Genomic DNA, 20,669 nt, shown 5'->3' with positions numbered 1-20,669 from the left:
GCAAAAAAAAAAATTAAATGAACCAAAAAAAGTAAAAGCAATTGGTGAAAGCTCTCTCTTATCGCAAGCCAGGATTGCGTCTCTGTATGTTTTTCACGAAAATTTTTTTTTGAGATGGTTGAACTTTAGAAGCGTTGTGAAACACCGGGTAATGAAGGCATCCATCGATCTCAAATTTTTTTTTTTTTTTTTTTTCTTTCAAAAATCTCTTAACTACAAGATTCTATCAAATCATTGAAAATAATAATATTAATAATAATATTAATAATAATAATAATAATAATAATAATAAAAATGCCAACAGGAAAGACTTTGCTTAAAGTCTCAAGACAGCTGAGTAAATCCAAGTCCGTGATGTTCCACCCAAAGGGTCGGAAGTTTGCCAAGTTGAACAAGGCCCATCTCAGAGAACATAAGCTTGAAAAGAAGAAGATGCAACATATCGACAAGCGTGAACATGAACTAAGAAGAACTTTGTTCTTCCAAGAAGCAGCAGAGAACCGTGTCAGCGATGAAAAAAAGAGCTTTACCGTGGAGGAGATGAAATTGTTCATTGAAGCTTATTTGTCGAGGTTTGATGAAGAATTGGAAGAGTTGAGAGATCAGCGAAGACCAGGTAGACCGGCTAGCAAAAGACAGGATCTATTGGAAGATCAGAAGAAAAAAGACAGAGCAGAGTATGTTAGTGGTTTTAAGGTCCCTGATATGTCCGATGAAGCGAATGTGGAGAACTTGATCAAATGGAATGGGACCATTGGTGGGGTAAATAATGTCAAGGTGATTTACTTGACAAAAAACTCAACTGTTTTGCCTGAAAAAGAAAAGGATACCCAAATGTCTGTATAACTATGTGTTTAAGGTGTATCTTTTGTTTTTCGTTTTTCTTTTCCCTTTTATTTCTATAATATATTTGTTTGTTTCCCATTTGTATTTGTGTCTTGGTTCTTCGCTTTATACGGTAATAGATGATCTGCTTGAATTATTTTGCTCATTCATGTCGGATAACCATCAGTAAATTGTCGTTTTGTATGTAGTGAAAGCATATAGCACAACAATGTTGGCCTTTTCCTGCAGTCTAACCGCACCATGTAGTACGGTTTGCATTTTTTTTTTCCCATTCAATTTGGAAAACTGTAACAATGTATGACGAAGAGTGTTTGTTACTAATTATCGCACGCACACAGATCATGCTTAGAGTTATCGGCTTTCAGAAAAGGAATCTTGCCAGAGTGATCTCACAGAGGACTTATGCTCCTCCTCTTGGTCGCTCATTCGCAGTTGCCACCAAAGGGGTCACTGTTGAAACCAATTTGAAGACCGAGACTAATAGATTAGAGAAAACTCTCCAAAAATTCTGGGAGAAAATTACTGTTGAAAATGATGGTGCTGAAATCTCGGTGAAGATGGATGGGAAATGCTTGAGAACCCCTTTAGGTAACGAGATTATCTTGCCAAAATCAAAACCAATTTTAGCTGAATTGATTGCCTTGGAATGGAGAAACTTGCCAAACTTGTCCATCAAACCCCATCAAGTACCTTTGACTTCCATCACTGCTCGTGCGATTGATTTGAAATTGGCTAATAATGCTGATGCAGAAGGAAAAGCCAAAATTGGAAACAGACAACATATCAGTGAAGAATTGTTGAGATACTTGGATACTGATACTTTGTTGATCTTTTCCCCAGCCGATGAATTCGAAGGGGCGTTAAGAGCCGAACAAGACAAATTATATAAGCCACTCATGTCTGAAGTCGAAGAGTTGTTGACCAGCTTGCACCCGGAAAAAGAAGAGATAAAACTTTCTTTCCTTGATTGCGAGGTTCACGGGATTAGAAGCAACAAACAATCCGAAGCTACAAAAATTGCCGCCCAGAAATTTATGGACTCATTAGATGTTTATTCATTCGTTGCTTTTGAAAAAGCTGTTATGAGCAGCAAATCATTTATCTGTGGTATGTATACCGTAATGTTGCTGCGTGAAGCTGATGGACAAATGAGATTGGAGTTAGATAACATTATCAGAGCTTCAAATTTGGAAACTATTTACCAGACTGAAAGATGGGGAGAAGTTGAAGATACCCATGATGTTGACAAGGAAGACATTAAAAGAAACTTGACTTCTGCCGTGTTGTTAGCTCATGGATCTACATAGAACTTGTTATTATTATTATTATTATTATTATTATTATTATAATTATTTTCACTATTTGTTAATATTACGATTTACGTCACGGCTTACTGTAAACACAATTATAATAAAAAAAATAATTCATTAATATAAACGGGTCACACAGGAAAAGAAAAATTTTATAGTTATACGATCAACACAGGTAGAAAACACATACAATTGATTTAGAAGAAGAAAAACATCAGGAAACAATATTATTGAAAGAGCCTTCTTTAGCTTTGGTTTCCCAAAACAATGTACCAACATCATGATTACCATAGTATTTCCACCCTTGTTCAGTGACATGGTACAAGTTGATCGAACCACCAGAGTACGCATCTCTATGGGTGGCGGCCAAAATACTTCTCTTACCCAATTCCAAGGCTTCTTCAAGTGTCAAGTCCCAATGCCAGTTAGAGTCCAACACACCATAGGCAAATGTTTGACCAGAGCCGACACAAAAGATATCACCCTTCAATCTAGTACCATCAGAATCCACGTAATAGATGGTTGGACCCTCCTTCTTTGTATAACCACAAACCATTGTACCCATAGAAAGACCCATACCTTTATAATTGTATACCAAATTGGCCAAAATCTTGGATGCAGCAGCCACAGAAATTCTCTCCTTATTTCTCAATTCATGGAGTCTACATTGAGTACCCAACCATGTTTCCCAGTATTGACAGTCGGCAGCACCACCAGCCAAAGTACCTAACAAAAATGGGTTGATCTCAATTACCTTCTTCACTGTCTGGGAGGCGACCCAGTTACCAGCAGTGGCTCTGGAATCGACGGCAACAACAATACCCTCCTTGAATCTAAAAGCCAAAGTGGTGGTACCATGGGCAATTTTGATTTTACAATCTGGGTTGGTATTATCGTCGGTATGTGCTCTCAAGAACGCTGTTGGCTTGGATATTGGAGGCATGGCGAGCGAAGGAGTCAAAGAGAGTTTTTTGGAAATAAACTCATTATCTATTGACTCTTCTGCTTTGTTACTGTAAAAACTGTCCGCAATTGAATTCATTTTTTCCTGGTAAATGATGATGAATATAGATCCTTCAGCGGTGTTTGCCTCCCCATTTAACAATTTCAAAGATTATTTTTGTTGGTGGCGATTTGCACAGAAGCGATTTCCCCTCTGGTAAGCGATTACGTAACGCAGCACGCACTAATTTAAAGAAAGAAAAAAAAATCACTGGCGATACAGTGGTTAATTAGAAGTAAAGAGCTCGCTTATAGATACAATCTAAGGTAACCAAACAGACACAAACTAGGCGGAATCCAATAGCCAGGAATTACCCTTGGCTTGCTAACAGTATTTAGCTGCATTAAAAATTTCATTTCATAGTCACAGGCTGCCGTTGATCCACACCTTCGAGACGCCTGCCGTATATTATATAAACACTGAGAAGACGTTCTAGTGCTTGAGGATTGATCAGCCTTTCCCTGGTACACTTGCCTATAAATAGCTTTCAGTTGATGTTTTTCCCGAGAAATGTCCTTCAAAAATAATAACGATGGACATAATCGGAACTCGAGGCGGTTTTCTAATTCCTCTTTCAACCCGATTCCAAAGAATACTTTAATCAATGACAATGAATTAACTCAAGGCCCCTTACCTTTTCAGAAAGACCCAGAAGCCCAAAATGATAACAACAATAGTGATAATGGTTTATACATATCAGAAACAAAAGTGCAACCAAAAAAAATGGCCCCCAATTTGATAACAGGTTTGAATAACGGTTACAATTTCTCCAACAATTTCATCAATTCGCCTGTCGACAACAATTTGACGGTCTCTTCTCCTTTCAACTTTAACAAGAATCCAACTCTGAGTTCTGGAAACTTAACAGTGGACACACCTATTACTTTGGTGAATAAGGATATACTGCGATTGTTTGGGACTAGACCTGCGGAACCTTCTTCCCTTGCTGATAACAGTGGTTTACTTGCAACCCATATAAATGGTTTGAGCCTGAATGATGACCCTGGTAATTATCGTACCCAACCAAACTCTTTCAGTGAATCGTTTATTCACACAGCTAAGGTTAACACTTTCAGAAATGAAGATAGATCATTGGACCATGATGATAACAGAACTGCAGGCGACACCAAGACTCAAATTAAAGCTATTCCTCAAGAAGAAAAGACATATGAGGAAAAGGAGGAGGCTAACCAAAGCCTTAGCCGGTCATTCGGTGACATCAGCACTGCTCAATGCTCAACATTATTAGAAAGAGACTTTCCCGCAGAGATTCTTCCATTTGAGTTGTTAGAAAAGATTGATGGAAACTATTATATCAATAATGATAAAACATTGACACTTCCCAATAATAATTACAATCACTTATATGATAATCATGAAATGTTTGATGATGCCGAAAGCACAACCAAGAGAGATAGCATGATCCTACGAGTCAGAACACAAAATAATTTAAAATATCATGAAGAGAATAGGAAAACTGAGAAAGTTGCTGATAATGAAGAGGCAATAGAAGAAAGTGATTTCGATGAGGTAGAGGAAACTGGAGATAGGAAAGCTGGTAGTAAGAAAGGTAAATCTCGATTAAGACCACGTACATATTCCGAATCAGAAACCGCAAATTTTTCAGTAATTACCGGAGAACGTTTATATGATGATGGTAAGCACAGACCATTTTTCAGTTTGCATAAGAATCATGAAAAGTTGCAGGATGATTCCATCCATTCTACAAGAAACAATAGTAGCACAAGAGTCAACCTGAATAAGCAAAATAAGGATAAAGAGATTTATCGTGGTCTTGATATTGAGTCCAATTCTAATTTGCAAACACCATATATGAGCAGAGATAATTCAAATAATGATAGTGCAATGCAGATTCCTTTCAATATTACTCTTCATGGCGGTACAATTGTCCCAGATGCCAACTACAAGCCTGTGTTTGATGCGCGTAATAAGGCTAATTATAACAGAGATTTTGGTTTGGCTAAGACCCATCAGATATCCACATCACACCTTGAACTTTTGAATCCTGGTGCTTCTAATAAGGTAAATTACTCCAGTGGGTTGCGTCTTCACCCAAATGTTGAGATTTATCGCAACTATGAAAGTTTACTTGGCTGTGAAGATGAATATATCCCTGGTTTGGATTTCAAGACAAGCATTGGTCAGTGGTTTGACAATGATAATGATTACAGAAGATATTACAAATTGCAATTAATTGGAAGTTATGCACATGACAACAAACCTCAAATAGTTTTGGAGACCATTGAAAGTATAAAAAGCGTTAGAAGTTTTGATAATCAAGATGAGTTGACATTGGATGTGCCAAATCACGATGATGATCCCACATTGACAGAAGCACCTCACGATTATACGTATAAAGAAATCGTTGAATCTAAAGACAATGTTTCCTCAACTGAAAATAAATCTTTAGTCTCCAAGAAAAATGATGAGCGCTTCACTCAGTCATATAAACGACATGTGAATCAAAATTTAAAAAACTACAAAAAAAATATCTTAAACTTTAATGATTATGATTATAATAATTTGTATGGTGGCCATAAAAAATTCAATGAGATCCCAAACTTTATCCTTGATAGGAAGAACAAGGCTAAGAATGGAGAGACTGTCGAGACCTCAAAGGAAAACCAGAAGAAGTCACCGGTGCTTGATGGTTTGAATGAGAAAAGCTCTCCTAAAACTCCTAACAGTACTGACTCGTCTAACATCAACACTCCTACAAGATCTAGGTTTGGACTAGATACAATTATTTTAGATTCTCCGAGAACTCTATCTAATAATGCCATCTTGAGATCAAATGGTTATGCTGGTATACTGTCCGTCCCGAAGCCTATTTCTGGAACGAAAAGCCCTTCAGCCCCAAGGAATAGTGTGAAATTTGAATTTGGTACAGTTATCGAAAACAGTAGCACTTCCGAAGCTTCATCAGTTATGTCCTCGCCTATAGCTATAAATGATATAGCCAGGGCTCGCCAACTAAATACTGAAAAAGATTTCAGTCAAACTATCGAGCGACACGATCTTGAAAAAAAAAACGAGCCCCTGTCTTTATCATCCCAAATTAAAGAGGTCCCTGAGGCCGAAGTTGATTCCAAAGATTCTGCTAGTCTTGCTTCACCAATTATTGAGCAAAAGAAACCTGAAGAAGCTAAGAAAGTTGATTATGAGAAGTTGATCGATAAACTACCTGACGATTTCCTTGAATTGCGTTTTTCTGAAAGACGAAAGATTCTTTTGAACATTTTGCCTCCAAATGACAAGAACAATAAGATTGATTCCAAATTACTACTACAATTGATTAAGAAAAAGTTTGAGAAGAAATCTGACCAGGCAGACTCATCAAAAAAGGCACAACCTACTAAGCCAACAACCGCTGCCGCAAAATTTTTATCGAGAGTTGGTAAGAATACCGGAAAAAAACACAATATCGATGATAGAGGATCAATCGTTATGAACCACGAATTGGGTAAAATCATTGGATATGGCTCTTGGGGTATTGTTAGAGAATGTTATAGTTTGGCCGAAAATGACAATAATGTAATACTGCATTCTATAGGCACCCCTCAAAGACTTGTAAGGGCCATTAAGATTGTCAAGACCAAGAACGAAATCGTTAGGAAATGCTTTAAAAAGGAGATAAAGATCTGGAAATTGTTGAATCATAAAAGATTATTGCCATTATTGTTCATCAAGGAAACGAGTTATGCAATCTTTTGTATCACTCCAAGAATTTACGGCGGAACATTATTTGACATTGTGTCCAATTGGGGGTATTATAATGATCCTAACTCACCCATCGCTATTTCGAAAAGGTTAGTATTGATCAAGAAATTTATTTGGGAGATATTGGATGGCTTGAGTTATATGCATTATAATGGTATTGTGCATGGAGATTTGAAACTAGAAAATTGTTTAATTGATGAGATTGTTAACCCAGTATCAAACAAAATTGAGAACCATATTTTGATTTGTGATTTTGGAATGAGTTGCTTCTACATTAATCCAGAAAGGTCCAGAAAAAATTCTATTTCTTCAGCAAGATCATCTTTGACACGGTTGAATACCTTATCAGGCAATTACATCGATATAGATGTTTCTTCACGTCCACAAATTCCAAGATCGTCATCATCGGAGAACTTGTCAGTGTCTTACAACAAAATGCATGCAATCCTCTTCAACAAGAAGGTGACCCATGATGATACACCGGCTGGTATCTCGTCGTTCCCGAAATCTTATGGTCCTGCACCTACCTCCACAACATTGAATTTATCACCAATCAGTTTCAATTATATTCAAAACGAGCAACCTAGCAATGATAAAACTCCTTTGCCGCATACCCATATTGGCTCATTACCATATGCGTCACCAGAAATTTTGCTACCAAATCCACCTCCATTAGGTCCCATGGCAGATATTTGGGCACTCGGTGTATTGCTATATACCATGGTAGTTGGTAAATTACCATTCCAGCACAATTTTGAGCCTAGATTGCGTGCCATGATTGCCAGAGGTAAATATGACACGCAATGTTTACAGGTTGCAGGAGGAAGCGCGCCAGCTATCATTGATATTATCAAAGGATGTTTAATCAAGGACATTACTTCGAGATGGGACCTTGATGGAATTGTTGAAACATTAGCAAAATCAGACTAGGTCATTTACCATTTTCATTCTATTTCGTGTTTTCTCTGTTCTTTTCTTTTCTTTTCTTTTCTTTTCTTCTCTTCTCTTTTCATTTCGTTTCATTTCAGAAGTTGGCCCTTGCCCTCAATACCTCTAATATTTTTTCTATTTTTGTTGATGTATTTGCCGTTCCTATGTTTTTGGGTAGCATTTCTTTTTTTTTCTTTTTTCTGTCTCCATTTTTATTAATTTTCCTGTATTCATTCTTCAATTCTATTTTCCAATATGTTGCTCTTTCAGTTTGTTTACTTTCCTGTTTTCAATTTGGCGTTTGTATTTTTATGTTACTTGATTTGCTACTCTCATGCTGCTCACGAATATTTTTGTTATTCTTTTAACGTTTTTTTTTTTGTTTATTTTAAAGTTCCCCTACCCAAGAAATTCCTATATCTCTAGTCTTTATATTATATGAGAGAATATCGCATCGAAGCTTGTAAAATGGCGTTTTACATTTGGTAGATTCTTATTCTTTTGACTGGCTATGAAGTGAAAGCTGATGTCAAGTGGCAAGCACCGACACGAAACGCGTGAGTGCGGATAAATATTTCTGGGTTTTCCTTTTTTTGAAAAAAAAATTGGTACTTTTTTTCTTTAGTTTGACATCGGCCGTTATAAAATATAAACCCTCTATATTTATGAGCGATTTGATAAATTTTCACTTCTTTTTTTGATTCACTTTTTTGCTTTCTTGAACTTTCATTTTTCATTATATTATTACTAGAGGTTTTTAGACAGATTGAAGGCCATGTCCAGTGCCAATCAGTTGGAAGAGTTGAAAAAACTGATTGATGCTTCTCATGAGAAACCAGAGGATGATAAATTACAAGAAGCAACAATCCAGAAGTGCTTCGAATATATTGCTGGATTCCCAGTAGATAGGCATTTGTTTTGTGATGCTGAGGGTTACCATGCTGGTATCCATGGGCTAATATTATTCTCTTTTCCTGAATCAGACGCTTTATCATGGTACAAACAGAAGATTGGAACATACTTAGATTCCTGTCAGAAATGTATTTATATGTTTCATCAGGGAAGAGCAAGCTTGAGAGAAAAGTTTTTGTCATCAAGAGAGCTTGATTACAGCTCGGTTACTCAATTCACACAAATGATTTTGGATTGGGAGGCATCCAGGCTTGTACCTATTTTCCAGGAAGCATGCAAACAGATCCAGATGAATCAAGGGGTAGAAAGCACTGCTTTAATTTTAAACAATAGAGTAATACTAGCAATAATAGAATGTCTTTGTGGTCCGGGACTATTTAGGGTGAACTATCAGTTGAGGTCTTTATTCTCAGAAGTTTTCAAATATTTGCTTGAAAGCAAGACGCCGTTCAAATTCTCTAATAGTGGTATGCCAGCAGCTGTAATATTCTTCCTCTTTGAAGGCTCAGATTTAGAAAAAGATTGGGCTATAAATACACTCTCTGAAATCTCTGCAACGAAGAAAATTGAGCCGAAAGAGTTTAATTCAGCACTCGAGGAAGAATTAGAGATGCACTTGTATGAAATACAGAATCCAGAATATTACAATGATGATACATGTATTAAGTTTTGGGAAAATATGGTTTTAATAATCAATGCCCTGACAAAAGACACTGTCCTTCAAAAATTGCAGGGACCAAATAACATGTCCCATATTCAAAAATATTTCACCTATAAACTTGTTCTGCTCACAAACATATTGAAAAATCATGTCATGTCTTACCAGAAAATTCCTTTGCCTTTTATTCTAAGGGCCTTTAATTCATTGCTTCTTAAGCTTGAGAGCTCTTTCTGGAGTCTAGTGAAGCCAGAAATGTTCAATAATTTCTTGGCAACAATTTTTGGCAATCCATATTATTTGAAATATATCATAGAATTGAACAATAATCAATCAAGTTCGGGGGCTCTGTTGAACGATTTACTTTACTGGGTCAATCCACTATACAAATCCATCGCGGTTTCTCAGCAACAGCAAGCAGGAACAACAGTATCAGACTTTTTCTTGAAGTTATCAACTGACAAGAGTGTTGGAATTCCACAGTTCACGAGGAGCTTATTAATTTCTGTTGCATGCGACTTACTTTCAAGATGTTTGAAATTAGAAGTGCCGCTATATGATTTGAATTTTACGGTCGATCTTTTGGTTAGAGTCGAATCAAGAAGTTTGGTTGATAAACACAGCGATTTATTCATTAGTACTTGTTTTGATAACAATAGCCTTTGTAGTGGTGATGAAAACTCCAATTTCTTGAAAGAGTCATGCATAAATCTTGTCTCTAGATGTCTCCAGTTTGATATTTTAAATTTTTCTCAAAATAGTTATAACTCTTACAAGAACTCCAACTCTTCACTTGCTCCATTTTCTCCAACACTATGGGAAAAAATGACCAATAGAAATTTCAGTTCTCGTCTGTTCCTTCATCAATCTTTTTTGATGACTAAGTTGCTCTCTTCCCTCAAGGGGATTCCGGGTATTCTTGTGATTAAAGGGGATGCAAAACTAAAAGATCAATACTCTTCTATGCTTTTATATTTAAACAATCTATTATCCATGTTCTCAGAAGTTAGCCCACAGCAACTTAGAATAGTGTTGAAGGATCCCGATGCATTGGATGGTTTATGGTCATCTATTTTGTCACCAGAGCAAGAAATTTCTCAGAGCGCGACCTCAATACTTTATGAAGCTTATGATAGTTCTGGAAGATTTGAAGGTATTCGGAGTATCTTAAATGAGAACTTTGAGTATTGTTTAAAATCCGTCACTCACAGTTTATCTAGAACAATATCTTGCGGTTTTTATGAACCATGCCCAAGAGCTGTTAGAGTTTTAATGGATGTTATCAATGCATCCAATGATCCTATTACCGGAATGCTATCTGATAGAACTAAATTTGCGAATATCAAAGATAAATCTTTTCTTAAGGAATTTTGGGTTCAATGCTGGGATTTTTTGGTATTCATTTACAAAGAGACCTTAAAATGGGCTAATAGTTATGATTCGAAGCAATTAGTTGAATTTACAAGAGATACATTAGACCTAAGTCATCTTATTTTGAACTGTTTTACAAACATTTCCACCATTCTTTCTTTAAGTGATCTGTCTTTGAGGGGATTAGTAGAAAAAGATCTATTTCAAAATATTTTAGACTCTTTTAGGTCCATGTTGGTTTGGCTTAGATTGAGTGATAGTGCATTGTTGACATTATGTGTTGATTTGATTATTAAGGCTGTTGATTTAGCCGGAGAATTGAATTTGCCATTCAGCGATGATGTTGTTGAGTTATTGGCCAAGTATGGTTGTAAAGCCAAGAAATTTAATAATAAGTTGACAGATGAACAAGTTTCTGAGATCCTCACTAGAGCTAGAGGTTTGAATGAAGAATTAGTTGAAAAAGTCACTGGTGAAGCAGAAGAATATAGGAAAAGTACCAAACCTAGCACAGATAGCTCTAATAACAGCACCGCAGCGTCAACACCAGTACCGTCTATTGCTTCTTCAACGAATTATTCAAGATTTGACAGCCACAAGCCTGAAAAAGAACTCTCAAAACTTGATAGAATTAAAATGGATATCAGGCAAAACAGAGCCACTTCATCCAGCAAGCTGCTTATCATTCATCCTCCAAGCAAATCTGGATTTCATAGTAAAAGAGGGAAAAAGGATGATGATGAATCGGATTCTGATTCTGATTTGGATGATGGTGTACGTGAATTGTTTATGAAGAATAAGAAGGAAAAGGCAAAAGCTACTCTATTGGATAAGATGTCACAAAACAAGTCCCTAAAGCTTAAGCGGCCTGTGGCTTCTGCTGCTGATGAGCAGAAGAAGAAGGAATTGAATATGAGAAGAAGATTAAATGTTAGTTTGGATCCGTTGTACAGAAGTGTTTTATCGTGGACCTATAACAGAGTGAGTGATTTCCCAGATGAAAGAGGAAGAGAGATTTATCAACCAGTCAGGGATAATTTTGATAATGTAAAGGATTATCAAAAAACATTTGAGCCACTACTTCTTTTAGAATGTTGGCAATCAATTGTGCAATCTCGTCAATTGACCCAAGAAAAACCGTTTGAGTTATTGATTGGTACTAGAGCTTCTGTTGACAACTTTTTTGATGTCTATGCGTCGATAGAAAAATCTGTGTTATATGACAGAAAAATTGGTGAATCTGATTTGCTTGTGCTTGGTTATGTAAGGAACGATGGACAAAAAGTTGAAAATATGACATCAAGAGTTTTGGAGGAGACTCTGATTAGTTGTTTAGCAAAAGTTCGAGAAATAAAGTCGGCAAACTCAGATTATGCGGATATCACTTTAAGAGTTATGCCAAACAATAATCCAATGATCCCTATCTTTTCTCCTCAAACTTTAGTTACTGGTCTTAAGGTTATGCAGATGGTCACAATAGAGAGAGAATATTCTTCTCTTTTTGGTTTACAGTACTATGATTTGTTTAGTAACATCATTAAAGCTAAGCCAACATTTGAAGAAAATGAAGATAAAAGTGAAGTCAACAAAATGATTTCTACTTTCAAGGTCAATGAGTCACAAGCTGCAGCAATTATTGGATCGGTGCGGAATAAGGGATTCTCATTAATTCAAGGTCCTCCAGGGACAGGTAAAACGAAAACTATTCTTGGTATTGTTGGTTATATCTTAACTTCTAATAGGCTGTCCAGCATAATCACGGCTCCACAAAAGAAAAATCATCTTGAAGTGTCGAAAAATCAGAAAATATTGATTTGTGCTCCTAGTAACGCGGCTGTTGATGAATTGGTGCTTCGTTTGAGATCTAAGATAAAGGATTCTGAAGGTAATGATTTCCAACCGAAGGTCGTTAGATTGGGTAGATCAGATGCGATCAACAGTGCTGTTAAGGATCTTACTTTGGAAGAGTTGGTTGATAAAGAGCTCGGCGCTAAACAGGATGATCAAGTTTTATCTGACGGCAGTATCAGACAGGAGCTTAACAAATGTCTCCAAGAAAGAGATCTGATCAGAGCACAACTTAACCAGGAGGATTTGCCAGATGATAAAGCCGTTCAATTGCAATTAAAAATCAGAGAAATAACAAAAAAGAAAAATGAGTTAGGTAGGGCACTTGATGAGCAAAGAGAAAAAGTGTCGGTTTCTTATCGTAATAAGGAAATTGAAAGAAGAAATATTCAATTCAAGATTCTATCAAATGCAAATATTATTTGCTCAACATTATCTGGGTCTGCCCATGACCTTGTTAAGGGCATGAACATCATTTGTGACACGGTTATTATTGATGAAGCTTGTCAATGTACAGAATTGTCGGTCATCATTCCTTTAAGATATGGATGCGAAAAATGTATTATGGTTGGCGATCCAAATCAGTTACCTCCAACTGTTTTGTCTCAAACCGCCGCATCATATAACTACGAGCAAAGTTTGTTTGTCCGTATGCACAAAAATTATCCAAACTCAGTCTATTTATTGAATGTCCAATATCGTATGCACCCTGACATTTCCAGATTCCCAAGTGATGAATTCTATAATTCTAAATTGATTGATGGTAACAAAATGAGAGAGCTTAACACCAGAGCCTGGCATAGTATTTATCCTTTGAGTCCTTACAGGTTCTTCGATATTGCTGGTAGACAAGAACAAAGCTCTAGATCCAAATCCTTTTTTAATACCACGGAGGCAGTAGTTGCTTTAGAATTGGTGAAGAAATTGGAAAAGATAAGTGTGAAGTTGGGTATTAATATAGAAGGCAAGATTGGTATAATTTCCCCGTACAAAGAACAAATAGGCAAATTAAAAAGTGTTTTTATTAGACATTATGGTAAACCAATCTTGAATATCATTGATTTCAACACTGTTGATGGTTTCCAAGGCCAAGAAAAAGAAGTTATTATCATGTCTTGTGTTCGTGCCAGTGGTGGATCGACCGTGGGTTTTTTGGCAGATGTCAGAAGAATGAACGTTGGTCTTACTCGTGCAAAAACTACACTTTGGGTATTAGGTCACAGAGAATCCTTGTCTGTCAATAAGGTTTGGAATCATCTCATTGGGGATGCTGATAAGAGGGGTCTTGTTAGCAAAGCTTCGCCTGGATTCTTGAAAGGCGAACTTGTGGATCCAGGAAAGGTTAAATCAGGTAGCATTCCTCAGTCGAGCAAGTTTATTGAAGATGTCACTAAAAAATCCCCTAAAAAAGCAAAATCGAAGTCTAGAGAAAAAGATAAAACTAAAAGCAAAGATAAAGAGAAGAGTAAAGATAAGGTGAAAAATAAAGATAAAGATAAGACAAAAAATAAAGGGAAGGATAAAGAATCCTCCAAAAGCGAGGAAAAGAAGAAAAAGAAAAAAGAAAAAGATAAAGACAAAACGGTTGGTGATGATAATAACGCCCATTTTGGTAACGATGCCAAGAACGAAGAAAACGCACTTGTTGATAATAAGATACATTCAGATATTGGTACAGCAATTGACGATAAAATAGGGGGCTCTTCTGACAGTCTCAAGAGGAAGCCATCGTCATTGCTCAAACCAGCTGGCCATAAGGTTCAAAAATCCAGCTTGTTCATTAAGAAAAATTCCAACAAAAGTGGATTTACGGGATCACCAACAATAAACACAGCTTCTGATAAAAGAACCAATAAAATCCCACCTCCTAAAAGATCCGGTGCCATTACTAATCCAGCTGCAACTGAATCACAAACACATCCGCCGGCCAGCTTTCTCTTGAATTTGCCGACTGCTCCGAAAAACAGGGAATATACTGGAAGCAACAGTAACTCTTTCCGTAACGCTGAATCTAATTCCTCTAACCAGAAGTATGGTAACAATAGGTTTCCAACCAAACCAGGCTTCAAAAATAATGACCATAGTTCAGGATTTAAGAATTCTGACTATAATCAGAATCCTAAACATGGCTCTCCTGGTTATTTTGGATCAGGATATCCAAATCAAGCTGCCAACAGAAATTCAAGCTATCAAGGAGGTCCGCCAGATCTCAGCAGAAATAATGCAAGTAATTATAACAGTTATCAATATGGCAATTACAACAGTTATGGCAATTACAATAATTACGACAACAGTTATAACAACTACAACTATAACAACAATCCACAATATAACAGAAATGATAGCCACAATACTCAGACCAATTATAACAATAATTCGAAGCCCTTCAATAATTCACAATACAAAAATAACACCAAGAATGATTATAGAAACTGGAAGCGAAAGTGAAAGTTGTTTTCTTTTGTCCGCTGCCTGAACGAGTTTTAACACATTTATTGTTTATTTTATTTTTGTTATTTGTATTTTTTTTTTTGTTGTATTCTGTTTTTGCCTGCAGTTTTATTCAATTCGTTTTCAATTATATTTTTGTCTATCCTTATTCCATATATATGGTGAAGCTTAATGATAGTGTTTAATGATTAACATTGTTGTAGCATTTTGATGCTGAAGAGCATTCAGTCAGGGTAATGGTAAAACTCACGTGCATTCCGAATTTCTTTCACTTTGGTACTCGCAGAAATCCTCAAAGTAAACATTCTAATATCAAAACAAGGTCATATTCAGTGTCTGAGGCGTTAGTTACTGGTAGTAACCGTAATGAGTGATACAGGAAATTTTCCAGCGGATGCAGATGTACCAATTGGTGCTGTCCCCAACAATGTGGCTGATGTTGTTAATGCGAACAGTGAAGCTCAAAACGAACGTGAAGCGGCAATTGAAACTGAAACCGTCAATAATTCTGAATTAAATAAAGAGAAAGAGCCAAAGTTTCATGACGAAGATGAAGATTCAAAGAAAGGAAATGCAGCCTATGAATCCAATCAAGAAATCAACAATCCTCAAGAGATGATTTTGACCTCTGGTTCTGAAATCGCGAAACCAGACGCGACTTTACAAGGCGGAAAAATACAATCAAGCAGCGAAGATCAACTAAAGGAATCAGCCAAAATACATGAAGAAGAAGGTTCCTCGGAACCAACGGAGTCAATTGCTAATCCACTTGATGTCAAATTGCGAAATGAAGAAATAATATCACAGCCAGATGCACCATCGAGTATAGAGTCAAAAGTGGTGCCAAAGTTTTATGAAAGTGAAGAATTAAATGTTCTTGATAATGTTGATAATGTTGATGATAATGTTATTAGCTCTAATAATAATAGTAATAATATTGGGGATAATGGTAGTGAAATCAATAACAATAATGAACACAGGAATGACAACAACGATAGTAATAATAATAATAATAATAATAACAACAATGATAATGATGAAAAAGAAGATGAAGATAACAGTAAAGAAGATGAAAAATTGCAACTTTCTAATTCCAATGATAATAATCTGATGTCAGCATCTCAGAGCATAAATAATAATAACCAAGTGCTGACCGAAACAGGAGACGAAGATGAAATATTGAAGGATGCCAAAGAACATTTGACCATGGAAGCCAATGCTGTTTCGAACTCACTTAAAATAAATATTACTGAAAATCTGGAGATTGGTGATAATAGTCTTACAGTCAAAGAGGAACCTATAGAACATGATATTGAAGGCGTACCGCAGTTACATAAGATTGTTCTTCCTTCATATGCTTCCTGGTTTTCTCTTAAAAAAATTAACTCGATTGAAATACGTGCCTTGCCGGAATTTTTCAACAACTCAAATCGATCGAAGACCCCATTAATATACTTGAATTATAGAAACTTCATGATCAATGCTTATAGATTAAACCCAAATGAATATTTGACATTAACAGCGGTTAGAAGAAATTTAGCAGGAGATGTCGGATCTTTATTGAGAATTCACAGATTCTTGACTAAATGGGGTATCATAAACTATCAAGTTAATCCACAAAATAGGGTCTACAACGTTGAACCACCTGAAATAAATGATCCAAAAATCAGCTATGATCATCCTAGAGGTTTGTTTCCGTTTGAGAGCTATGCTTTACCAGCTGAGAAGGATAAACTTGAGAAAATTAAACAATTGATGAATGTCAAAAAAAATACCACGGAATCGAATGGTAATGAAAATTTATCGGATAATAAGGATCCTTCAGTATATGATGCTGGAGTGTCAAAATCTTTTAAACGTCCAAAAATTGTAAATAACGATTATAATTCTGATTGGTCAGCGTTAGAATTGAAGAAACTCTTGGTTGCAATTCACGATGAGTCTGTGGGTGACAATAAGCAACTCGATTGGTATAGAATTGCAACTTTTGTAGGGACCAAAACCCCTGAACAATGTATTGCAAGATTTATACAGTTACCTATAGAAGATCCTTTCCTTGAATCATTTGACGCCAGGAATGATCAGCTTGGTGCTTTAAAATACGCGCCACATTTTCCATACTCCAAAGCAGATAATCCTGTGATATCGACTATTTCATTCTTATGTGGGTTGGTGGATAAAGAAGTATTAGCAGCATCAAGAGATAGAGTAATCAGAAAAGTCGATGAAGTTTATTTAGAGAGACTAAAAAGAGAGATTGAAAGAAGTGAAAAGAAAGCAACTCCAGAAGCTGCAAATGTGGAAGGTGATTCGGATGAGAATAAGGATGAGAATAAGGATGAGAATAAGGATGAGAATAAGGATGAGAATAGGAATGAGAATAAGGATGAGAATAAGGATGATAGAAATTCTGATGTTGAAATGAAAGATCCTGAACTGTTAGATGAGTTTGAACCAACAGTTTCTGCAAATAAAGCTCCAGAGAAAGCAAACTCGACATTTCATGAATCCCTCAAAGAAGGTGCCACTACTGCTATCTCCTCGATGGCAGCAAGATCTCATATTTTCTCAAAATATGAAGAGAGACAATTGAATCACTTTATTTCCATGATGATAAACCTGGAGATTTCAAAAGTTGAATTAAAGCTCTCCAAATTATCGGCGGCAGAAATGGAAATTGAATTACAAAAAAAATTATTGAATTCATTGCAAGAAGAAATTTTTACCGACAGGTTAAATTTAGCCAAGTTTCAAAAATCCGTGCGTGGAAGCTTCCAAAATATACAGGATGAATTATCCACAGTTTTAAAGAATATGCAAGAGAAGACGGCGGCCAATACTGAAAGTCACCCAATTACCAATGAGCAATTACTTGAAAAGTTGCAAAAAATTGAAGCTTCTTTGTCACAAACAAAAACAATGTTGGGCTCCTCTTCTAAATTTAGCTTGTTCAACAATGAACCTAAGAAAATTGATGATGAGGAAATAACAACTAATGAAGAAGATATTGATGAAACAAAGCCTGTCAGTATTGAAGTACCTCATCTATACAAGTTCTGGGCTGGTTGATTATTATTTTTTTATTTATTTTTTTCCTCTTGCTTTTCCTTGCCTTTCTTTCGCGCTTATGATTTGTATTTATTATCTTATTTCTTTTCCAATATTTGTATTTCAGGACCCGTTCATTTTTATTTCGTTTTTTCTTTACAAGTGCAGAACAGTGTAGACTTGTTGAACCGACATTTTCAATTCGCTCGGTATCATAATCGTTCAAGTTGATTTATTTGTTATTTTTTCATTTACGCGGAAATAAAGAAATTAATCTTTTGTTCACATAAGCTAAATAATATACTATTTCACTTCCTATAATGTTTAATATTTCATAAATTATTAGTTTATCTTTAATATTTGTGTTTCAGAAACTAATGTGATTCCGTGGATATTTGCCTGAAAAGAAAGGGGGATTCAGGTTTTCTTTAAATGAGAATAAATCCATTATTTTTATATGTCAATATTATTCTAAGAATAACTTCTTGGAGCCAGAATTGAGTAAGAAGATATTAACCAGAAGCATTTCAGCTTTAATATATTGGTGGAAATGAAATTTGTGTAAGCCTGGCGGAGTATTTGTATATGGGCGGGGCATACAAAAAAAAAAAAAAAAAAAAAATTTGAGAAAAATCCATGGTACACACCAGTGGGCAATAGCACCCACCCATTAAAGACGAATTAGTTCACAATAATAAATAGGATGCAGAATATCTTATCACTGCAATCTATAGCTTCTTCTACTTTGCAGGCAAGGGCGTTGCTTGAAAATGTTCAAAATGCAATTCATAATCTTGAGGATTCTGATGCTGAAAATGAGGTTGAGGAAATTGAACATTTCAAATATAAGCAAGAACTATCACGAAAACTCACACTTCAGTCTGTTCTTGGTCTTAGTGTGTCTATCATGTCGGTACCTTTGGGTCAGTCAACGACCATGATTGTTCCCCTTCTAAATGGTGGAGCGGGAACCTTGTTTTGGGGTTGGATTGTGGTGTGCATCCTAAGCTTGCTAGTTACAACTTCTCTAGGGGAGATTTCTGGAAAATATCCAACAAATGGTGGTGTTTATCATTGGAGTTTTATATTCTCACCGAGATCCATCAAGAAAATAACTAATTTTAATTACCTAACTAGCTGGTACGTTGGGTGGTTCTTAATCGTGGGGAATTTGACCATGGGGGTCTCTATTATGTTTTCTGGAGCTCAATTCTTTTTGTCAATATTTGGGATCGCAGATACAACCTACCATCCTCATGCCTGGCTAACATTAGTTGTATATATCTTGTTAGTTGCTATCTGCTTATTTGTCAACATGAAGTGCTACAATTTCCTTGACAAAATTAATAGAGTAGCTGTTTATTGGACTGTTTCCACTGTGCTTATCATTGATATCTTGTTACTTTTGTTTTCCCAAGAATTTAATGACTTGAAAGAAATGTTAATCAATTTTGAAACTCCAAGATCGGGCTGGCCTCGTTCATTGGCGTTCCTAATTGGTTTACAACAATCGGCGTTTACTTTTCAAGGCTATGGAATGATACCCTCCATGACTGATGAAGTTAAAGATCCTGAAAAAACAATTCCGAAAGGTATGGTTTTATCTATTTTGGTTGCTGGAGCAACCGGTATTATTTTCATTTTGCCAATTTTGGCATGCACTCCACAGCTTGATGTGTTGTTAGATGTTGAAGCAAACATTTTGCCAATAGAATTAATATTCAAAGTTAGCTCTCAATCCATTCTTATTAGCTTTTTATTTGTCATACTATTGTGTGGCACAATCTTCTTTGGAAGCATTGGGATATATACCATTACTAGTAGATCGATTTACTCAATGGCAAGAGATAATGGCTTACCATATTCACATCTTTGGAATCATATTGGCGCCGATCCTAATCTCAATAAAATTCCAAATAATGCAATCTACTTGACTGCTGGATGGTTACTTTTGATGGGTCTGTTCACATTGTTGTCACCCTCTATTCTTTACTCATTTATGGGAACCAGTGTTGTTTCTTTAGCTATTTCTAATGGGGTACCTATCTTCTTCTCAATGGTGAATGGAAGAAAAAAGCTTAAAGGCGGCGCATTTAAAGTCAAGAAAATTTTTGGTTATTTGATAAACTCAATCTCGATTTTCTGGTGTTTGTTGATGCTTGTAATTTTTTCTTTCCCAATTGAAGCACATTTCACCACTTATACAATGAATTATACAAGTTTCACGCTCTTCGTAGAGATCGTTGCAATCACCGTTTTGTGGTTTAGTTTTGGAAAAAACCATTTCCAGGGCCCAGAGATTGATGAAAGCTTCAATATTGAATCAAACAATAGAGGAGCTACATACTTGAGACTTAGTAATATTAATGATAATGATGATAATGATAACGATAATCATAATAGTGATGATGATGATTATGACTGATTATGACGAATAATGATACTTATGGAGATACTCTTGATACTGATAATCATAAAGATGACGATGGCAATAATAGGGATAAATTTAATAAAGCTTTATTGTCTGCTCCCCCTCAATTATGGTTCAGTT

At 35.9% G+C, this 20,669-nt stretch overlaps 7 protein-coding genes across 7 annotated transcripts; 6 read left to right on the top strand and 1 right to left on the bottom strand. All coding sequences in view use genetic code 12, as the record gives it.

The window, feature by feature from the left end:
• Positions 1–294: 294 nt before the first annotated feature.
• Positions 295–846, top strand: TMA16 (Tma16p; the record flags this gene model as incomplete). The annotated part of the gene is made up of 1 exon (XM_064998051.1): positions 295–846. The coding sequence occupies one exon, from the start codon at positions 295–297 to the stop codon at positions 844–846; it is 552 nt and encodes a 183-aa protein (XP_064854123.1).
• A 293-nt stretch (positions 847–1,139) lies between these two features.
• On the top strand, positions 1,140–2,153 carry ATP12 (ATP synthase complex assembly protein ATP12; the record flags this gene model as incomplete). The annotated part of the gene is made up of 1 exon (XM_064998050.1): positions 1,140–2,153. The coding sequence occupies one exon, from the start codon at positions 1,140–1,142 to the stop codon at positions 2,151–2,153; it is 1,014 nt and encodes a 337-aa protein (XP_064854122.1).
• Positions 2,154–2,370: 217 nt separating this feature from the next.
• PRE2 (proteasome core particle subunit beta 5) lies at positions 2,371–3,198 on the bottom strand (the record flags this gene model as incomplete). The annotated part of the gene is made up of 1 exon (XM_064998049.1): positions 2,371–3,198. One exon carries the CDS (start codon positions 3,196–3,198, stop codon positions 2,371–2,373), a length of 828 nt encoding a protein of 275 aa, XP_064854121.1.
• Positions 3,199–3,669: 471 nt separating this feature from the next.
• Positions 3,670–7,830, top strand: NNK1 (protein kinase NNK1; the record flags this gene model as incomplete). Its single annotated transcript, XM_064998048.1, has 1 exon — positions 3,670–7,830. The coding sequence occupies one exon, from the start codon at positions 3,670–3,672 to the stop codon at positions 7,828–7,830; it is 4,161 nt and encodes a 1,386-aa protein (XP_064854120.1).
• Positions 7,831–8,605: 775 nt separating this feature from the next.
• Positions 8,606–15,067, top strand: SEN1 (DNA/RNA helicase SEN1; the record flags this gene model as incomplete). Its single annotated transcript, XM_064998047.1, has 1 exon — positions 8,606–15,067. The coding sequence occupies one exon, from the start codon at positions 8,606–8,608 to the stop codon at positions 15,065–15,067; it is 6,462 nt and encodes a 2,153-aa protein (XP_064854119.1).
• Positions 15,068–15,436: 369 nt separating this feature from the next.
• On the top strand, positions 15,437–18,139 carry SWI3 (Swi3p; the record flags this gene model as incomplete). The annotated part of the gene is made up of 1 exon (XM_064998046.1): positions 15,437–18,139. One exon carries the CDS (start codon positions 15,437–15,439, stop codon positions 18,137–18,139), a length of 2,703 nt encoding a protein of 900 aa, XP_064854118.1.
• Positions 18,140–18,821: 682 nt separating this feature from the next.
• TPO5 (Tpo5p) lies at positions 18,822–20,543 on the top strand (the record flags this gene model as incomplete). The annotated part of the gene is made up of 1 exon (XM_064998045.1): positions 18,822–20,543. The coding sequence occupies one exon, from the start codon at positions 18,822–18,824 to the stop codon at positions 20,541–20,543; it is 1,722 nt and encodes a 573-aa protein (XP_064854117.1).
• Between the last annotated feature and the right edge of the window lie 126 nt (positions 20,544–20,669).

The sequence above is a fragment of the Saccharomycopsis crataegensis genome (assembly GCF_037102585.1).
Source record: "Saccharomycopsis crataegensis DNA, jcf7180000000084, whole genome shotgun sequence".
In the NCBI taxonomy this organism is placed as follows: Eukaryota; Fungi; Ascomycota; class Saccharomycetes; order Ascoideales; family Saccharomycopsidaceae; genus Saccharomycopsis; species Saccharomycopsis crataegensis.
This window is presented reverse-complemented; position numbering and strand designations above follow the sequence as displayed.